The sequence below is a fragment of the Rhinichthys klamathensis genome, unplaced genomic scaffold (assembly GCF_029890125.1).
Source record: "Rhinichthys klamathensis goyatoka isolate OS25496 unplaced genomic scaffold, OSU_Roscu_1.1 h1tg000209l_1, whole genome shotgun sequence".
NCBI lineage: Eukaryota > Metazoa > Chordata > Actinopteri > Cypriniformes > Leuciscidae > Rhinichthys > Rhinichthys klamathensis.
Genome location: NW_026606734.1, coordinates 1261273 through 1267934, shown reverse-complemented (window position 1 = coordinate 1267934; position 6662 = coordinate 1261273). Strand labels below are relative to the sequence as shown.

The 6662-nt window shown below is 37.1% G+C and overlaps 1 protein-coding gene across 1 annotated transcript; it reads right to left on the bottom strand.

Moving 5' to 3' along the window:
* Positions 1-268: 268 nt before the first annotated feature.
* LOC130097042 (uncharacterized) lies at positions 269-3058 on the bottom strand. Its single transcript, XM_056263716.1, has 2 exons — positions 3053-3058; positions 269-1780 (listed from the first exon to the last, which is right to left on the bottom strand). The coding sequence occupies exons 1-2, from the start codon at positions 3056-3058 to the stop codon at positions 269-271; spliced, it is 1518 nt and encodes a 505-aa protein (XP_056119691.1).
* Between the last annotated feature and the right edge of the window lie 3604 nt (positions 3059-6662).

Here is a 6662-nt window from a genome sequence, read left to right as displayed (position 1 = left end):
TATATATATATATATGTGTGTGTGTATATGTGTGTGTGTACATATATATATATATAAGCAACTTCAGGATATATATCAAACCAAACCAACCAGTTTGTTTATATATATATATATATATATATATATATATATATATATATATATATATATATATATATATATATATATATATATAGCCTGAAGTTGCTTATATATATATATAAACAAACTGGTTGGTTTGCTAATTTGGTGTTGGTGGAGAACCAGCATACACATTGTTAAGTTGCAATCAAAAATACTTCTTATGTATCCCAGTCCTCCAGTATTTCAGTATTTCCAGATGTTTTGCTTTTTCAGGCTCATTTATTTCCTTCAGCTTCTCGATCAGAAAGTCAATGTCCAGAAGTGTGAACAGAGAATCAGTGTTGAGTGCGATCATCTCCAGAGTATTCACACAGTAAAAAGCTTCAATCACCAGCTTTATTTTCTCTCTCTCTAATTCTTGTAGTTCCTCTTCCAGCTTCTGGACCACAAACACACCGTCATATGTCATATGTCCTTCATATGTCCTCTTCTCTTTCTTTGTCTTTGTTACATATATTTTTGCTTCTTTGACATGTCTGCTGTAGTGGCATTTATTTGTGCACACTGTACAGTGATCATCTTTCATCACACTGGACAATGAGAGATGGGTGACCCACCAATTATCTGGGTAAACACAGTTCTCCTCACAGACGCTGCAGCACATGGCCTTCCATGGCCATTTAGAGCGATCAATATCAACCTTCTCTTTGTATTTCACCTCAACTTCATTTTCAGATTTATTGTTTTTTTCCAAGTTCTTCTCCAGAGCTTCTTGAGTTTGTTTCAGCTCATTTTGCTTTAGTTCCATCATTTGAACACGTGACTTTAGATTAGAGATATTTGCCTCCAACTGCTTCCGATTCTGCAACACATCTCGAGTCATCTTCAGGGTTTTTGGTTGTATTGTGTCAAGAAACCTGAACAATCCTGCCATTCCTCTAAAACTGCAATTCCATGATTGATCCTGCCTCTGTTCATGATATTCTTCATATTCTTCATCATCATCATCTTCTTCATCAGCAGCTTCTGACTGACAGTTATTAAACAGGAAAAACACCGGCTGATTCTGTTCATTCACTGCACACTTGACTTTAGCCTCTTTAACAGCCGCCAGGACATTTCTAGGTCGAGCTCCATCTGAGTGTGTGAAGAGCAAGACCATGTTTTCAGCAATATCTCTTCCAAATAAGGACTGAACAGCATCAAATATGTATATTTGTCTGTCAGAGAGTCGATTCTGTGTCGCATTAATCACCAGACACACTGCATGTATTTCATGGATCCCTTCTGCTGATTTACTTAAGCTAAAAAAACTCTCAGCGATCTCTTTATCTCTCTCAACTGTGTCTCCATATCCTGGTGTGTCGATGATTGTTAGATCAGTTTTACTCTCTTGTGGATAAAACCCATAAACAGTGATGATGGAGGTCTGACTGTGAACTGATGTTCGGTCGCTCTGATCATCTGTGATCTCAAACCAAACCTTGTCTTCTCTCTGAACATCTAACATGTAGTTGACTATAGCATTGATCAGGGTTGTTCTTCCTGTTCCTGTTTCTCCCACCATCAGAATGGTTTTATGGGGTTTGTTTTTGTCTCTCTCTCCAAAGGTCATTTTTTTATACGGTTTAGATTGATTCAAATTGTCTGAACTTGTTTGCAGAAGATATCGAGCAGGATTTCCGACTCCAATTAAGATGCTTTTCTTGATGAGAATCTGTTATGCAAAGCATAAAATACAATAACAATAAATATGGTGGTGTGTACAATGTTATATTTCGAAATCATAATCAAATTGTAAAACATCCCTGTTTCCTTTCACATAACTCAACCCAGAAAAGGAAAGGACAATCCATTTATTTTTATTTGTCATTTTGCCCATTAAATGCTAAATGTCAGTGTGTTTTCTAATCTCACATTAATGTTTGAACCCCATTACATTTTTAACCACAACCCTGTTTTAATCGAAATCTCTGTTTTTGTGTTTTTGTCCATTTCTGATACAGTATATGATTACCTGCAGATAAAGAGGAATTTATATAATTATAATTAGCTTATTCAGTTTTACAAGAATTACATAATTTACATGACAAATTGAATTAGACAAAATAGTATAAATAAATACATGTGTTATGAAAGTATATATTTCATCTAAAAAATCATAAATTAAGTACATTGTAAAAAAAATTATATGATCAATAAATTTTAACAAATATTTCTCATCAAAATAAGTTTAGTAATTTTCATCTGTTTTTAATAAGTTTTTTATAGTCAACTCGTTTTTTTTTTTTAAAGTAAGTTTGAATGTTATTTAAGTTTAATGACTTAAGCAGCCAAGTTGATTGTACTTAAAAATTTAAGGCAGCATTTTTTTATTTTTTTTTACAGGGTACAATTATAAAGTTTTCATGACCTAAAACAGTTTACAATGTATTTGTGTTTGCTGGAAAGTTGTAGCTCAGCAATATTTCAGCCATTTTGAATTTTGGTGTAAAACACTGTATTTTACTATTAAAGATTTTATTGTCATGCTAACATATTGTGTACTTCCCACAATGATGTTACATATAAACCTTTATTGAGACACTATCAGCAACGCTTAAAGCATGGATTGCAAAAAAGTTCTGTGTGAGTGTAGAATCTGTATCCCGGTGCTCTTTGGATGTATAGTTCAACTCATAAAAACACATCAAGCCAAGGCCCTCGAGAATTTAAGTAAATATAAAAGCCTTTATTTGTTCGCTTAGATAATTAAAATCATTTGACAGATAACCACACATAACTGAGTTTAATTGTCTAAGCCATGACTAAATAAAGGCTTTTTATATATTTACTTAAATTCGAGTGACTTGGCTTGATATGTTTTTATCAGCAATGCTTTTCAAGTGGATATCAGACCAACATGATGATTAAGAATGAGATCTTAAGATTAAAGTAACAGCAGGTGATGTCATAAAAATAATTTTGTGGCTGCTATTTCATGACTGACCATCATACCTCTATGGTGACTTTGGCCTTGATGAGATCCTGGTTTATGACTGTGAGACGCGTCACATCACTCTCTACGGTGTAGTCGAGTTTTCCCACCGCTGCACATTTAATATTGTACTCAGTATCTGGTCTGAGATCAGTCAGAGTAACTGTGTCCTGGTTCTTTGACACAGTTTGAGATGTCCAGTCTTTCTCTTCCTTCATTTTGTACAGTAATTTGAGTTCCTCTGTAGCAGGACCCGGTGGAGACACTTTCAGAACCACTCGTCTATATCTGACATCTTCAATGATCGGACAGTCTGGTTTTGATGGAGGAGTGAAGCAAACAGCTTCATTAAATCCATTTTCATACAGAAGAATGCAGGAACCTGGATGTTTTTCATGCTCTTTTATGAAAACCATAAATTTGCTCTGACTGCTATATGATGTCATCAGCTCCTTAAATATGTTCAAATGTTCTCTCATTTTCTCCCGGATGCTTCCAGTGAGCCACGATTGAGACGCCACATCAGGTTTCTTCTGAGGATTTCTCATCATTTGAGGATTCATGTAATTTTCTTGCTCATTAAGCAACTCATCCGGCAGCTCAAGATAACTGAAAGTGTAACAAAACACATTCTCCACCTGAATATCAGACAAATATGAGTCCAAGCTTCTGTTCACTTCGGCTCCAAAGTCCATTAACTGTCGAAGAAACTCATTAACGGTGTTTAATTCTTCTTCTTTCACTGTGATCCACTCTTTCAGACTCTTTTCACTGAATGGAGACTCATCATGAGCTTGAAGAAGATCCATCAGAGCACAAGACTCTTTCTCATAAGCTTTAACTGACTGGATCACAGATTTAATTCGGTCACTGAAATCTAGTCGATACTTTTGGCAGTTTTGCTGCATATTTTGTATTTTCTTATGAAGTGCACTAAAAGTTGTTTCCTTGATGTTTTCCAAAAGTAAATTGCACTTGTTTTCAGTCCAACTGAGATTTTCGATAGCAGACTCTTTGACTTTGATGAGATTCTGGTTTATGACTGTGAGACGCGTCACATCACTCTCTACGGTGTAGTCGAGTTTTCCCACCGCTGCACATTTAATATTGTACTCAGTATCTGGTCTGAGATCAGTCAGAGTAACTGTGTCCTGGTTCTTTGACACAGTTTGAGATGTCCAGTCTTTCTCTTCCTTCGTTTTGTACAGTAATTTGAGTTCCTCTGTAGCAGGACCCGGTGGAGACACTTTCAGATCCACTTGTCTATATCTGACATCTTCAATGATCGGACAGTCTGGTTTTGATGGAGGACTGAAGCAAACAGATTCATTACATCCATTTTCATACAGGAGAATGCAGGAACCTGGATGTTTTTCATGCTCTTTTATGAAAACCATAAATTTGCTCTGACTGCTATATGACGTCATCAGCTCCTTCAATATGTTCAAATGCTCTCTCATTTTCTCCCTGATGCTTCCAGTGAGCCACGATTGAGACGCCACATCAGGTTTCTTCTGAGGATTTCTCATCATTTGAGGATTCATGTAATTTTCTTGCTCATTAAGCAACTCATCCGGCAGCTCAAGAGAACTGAAAGTGTAGCAAAACACATTCTCCACCTGAATATCAGACAAATACGAGTCCAAACTTCTGTTCACTTCGGCTCCAAAGTCCATTAACTGTCGAAGAAACTCATTAACGGTGTTTAATTCTTCTTCTTTCACTGTGATCCACTCTTTCAGACTCTTTTCACTGAATGGAGACTCATCATGAGCTTGAAGAAGATCCATCAGAGCACAAGACTCTTTCTCACAGGCTTTAACTGACTGGATCACAGATTTAATTCGGTCACTGAAATCTTGTCGATACGTTTGACAGTTTTGCTGCATATCTTGTATTTTCTTATGAAGTGCACTAAAAGTTGTTTCCTTGATGTTTTCCAAAAGTAAATTGCACTTGTTTTCAATCCAACTGAGATTGTTGATAGCAGACTCTTTGGCCTTGATGAGATTCTGGTTTATGACTGTGAGACGCGTCACATCACTCTCTACGGTGTAGTCGAGTTTTCCCACCGCTTCACATTTAATATTGTACTCAGTATCTGTTCTGAGATCAGTCAGAGTAACTGTGTCCTGGTTCTTTGACACAGTTTGAGATGTCCAGTCTTTCTCTTCCTTCATTTTGTACAGTAATTTGAGCTCCTCTGTAGCAGGACCCGGTGGAGACACTTTCAGATCCACTTGACTATATCTGACATCTTCAATGATCGGACAGTCTGGTTTTGATGGAGGAGTGAAGCAAACAGCTTCATTAGATTCATTTTCATAAAGCAGAATGCAGGAACCTGGATTATTTTCCATTTCTTTTGATGCAACAATGAATTTGGCTGATGTACAATCTTTTAAATCAATCAAGTGTTTAAATACCCTCAAGTTGTTCCTCATAGTGCTTTGGATGTCAGGCGCGAGCCAAGTCTTGTGTTCAGATTCAGAGCTATTCTCCTCATTTTTTCCTTTTGTTGAAGGACTCAGGAAGGCCTTTTGTTTAGAAAGCAGTACATCTGTCCAGCTCAATGATGTGAAAGTGTAGCTGACCAAATGTTTAACTTCCAGATTCATAAAATTTTTATTGAGGTTGTTTTCTACCATTGCTCCTGAGTCATTCAGTTGTGTGAGCAATGCTTTAATAATGTCAGATTCTTCCTCTTTCTCTTTCAGCCATTGTTCAAGAGCGCTTCTTTCAAATGGAGATTCCTCATGATCTCGTAGAAGATCGATCAATGCTGTGTCCTCTATGAATTTTCCACGGATCTTTGGTAAGAGAGAGCCGAGTTTCTTCATGAGACTCAATCTGCACTGGTAGCAGTTTTTCTTCATGTCATTGATTTTGTCGTGAAATGCAGTAAATGTCGAAGCTGGCGTGTCTGTCAGAAGATCACTGCATTTCATCTCAGTCGTACTCAAACTTTCAATTACAGATTCAACGTCTGAGCTTAATCCTGTGCTGATTTCATGTTGAAACTTTACAATTTTTGAGAAAAGTTTGTCCAAAGGATAAAGCCAAACTCTCAGAGGAACCGCAAGCTCCTTGTTTTCTCCCAGCAGTTTCGGAAGATCTTCAAAAACCTTCATAGCATCTTCAAAAGTGGTCGGGTTACGTGGTAGCTGGAAGTCGCCATAAAATGTACACTTAAATTTTTGGGCAGCGGTCTTCAGATTGTCATTCAGATTCATACTTGCATCAATGTTTCCAGCTGAAATGCCTATAAGCTTCTCCAAGACAGCTTCTACTTCTCCTGCTATCTCTCTCTTGTTTTCATCAGATGAAACTTTTCTATCAAAAACAAAGCATGCGTCTGCTCCGTACAGCACTGCGGTCACTACATGTGTGGCGACGTCATCGCCATAGTGAGCCATGTCTCCAGAAGCAAAGTGGTTCATGATCAGTTCTTCAAACTTACTGGTTGAATGATAATGTAATGTCAGTCTCTGTTGATTGAATGATTTCTTTGTGTCCTTGAGAAACTTGGCAGCTCCACTTACATTGAGGAGTCCTCCTAAAACACTCAGTTTCAGACTACCATCAATATTCAGCAATCTAGTTTTTTCTTCAATCGAGTCTG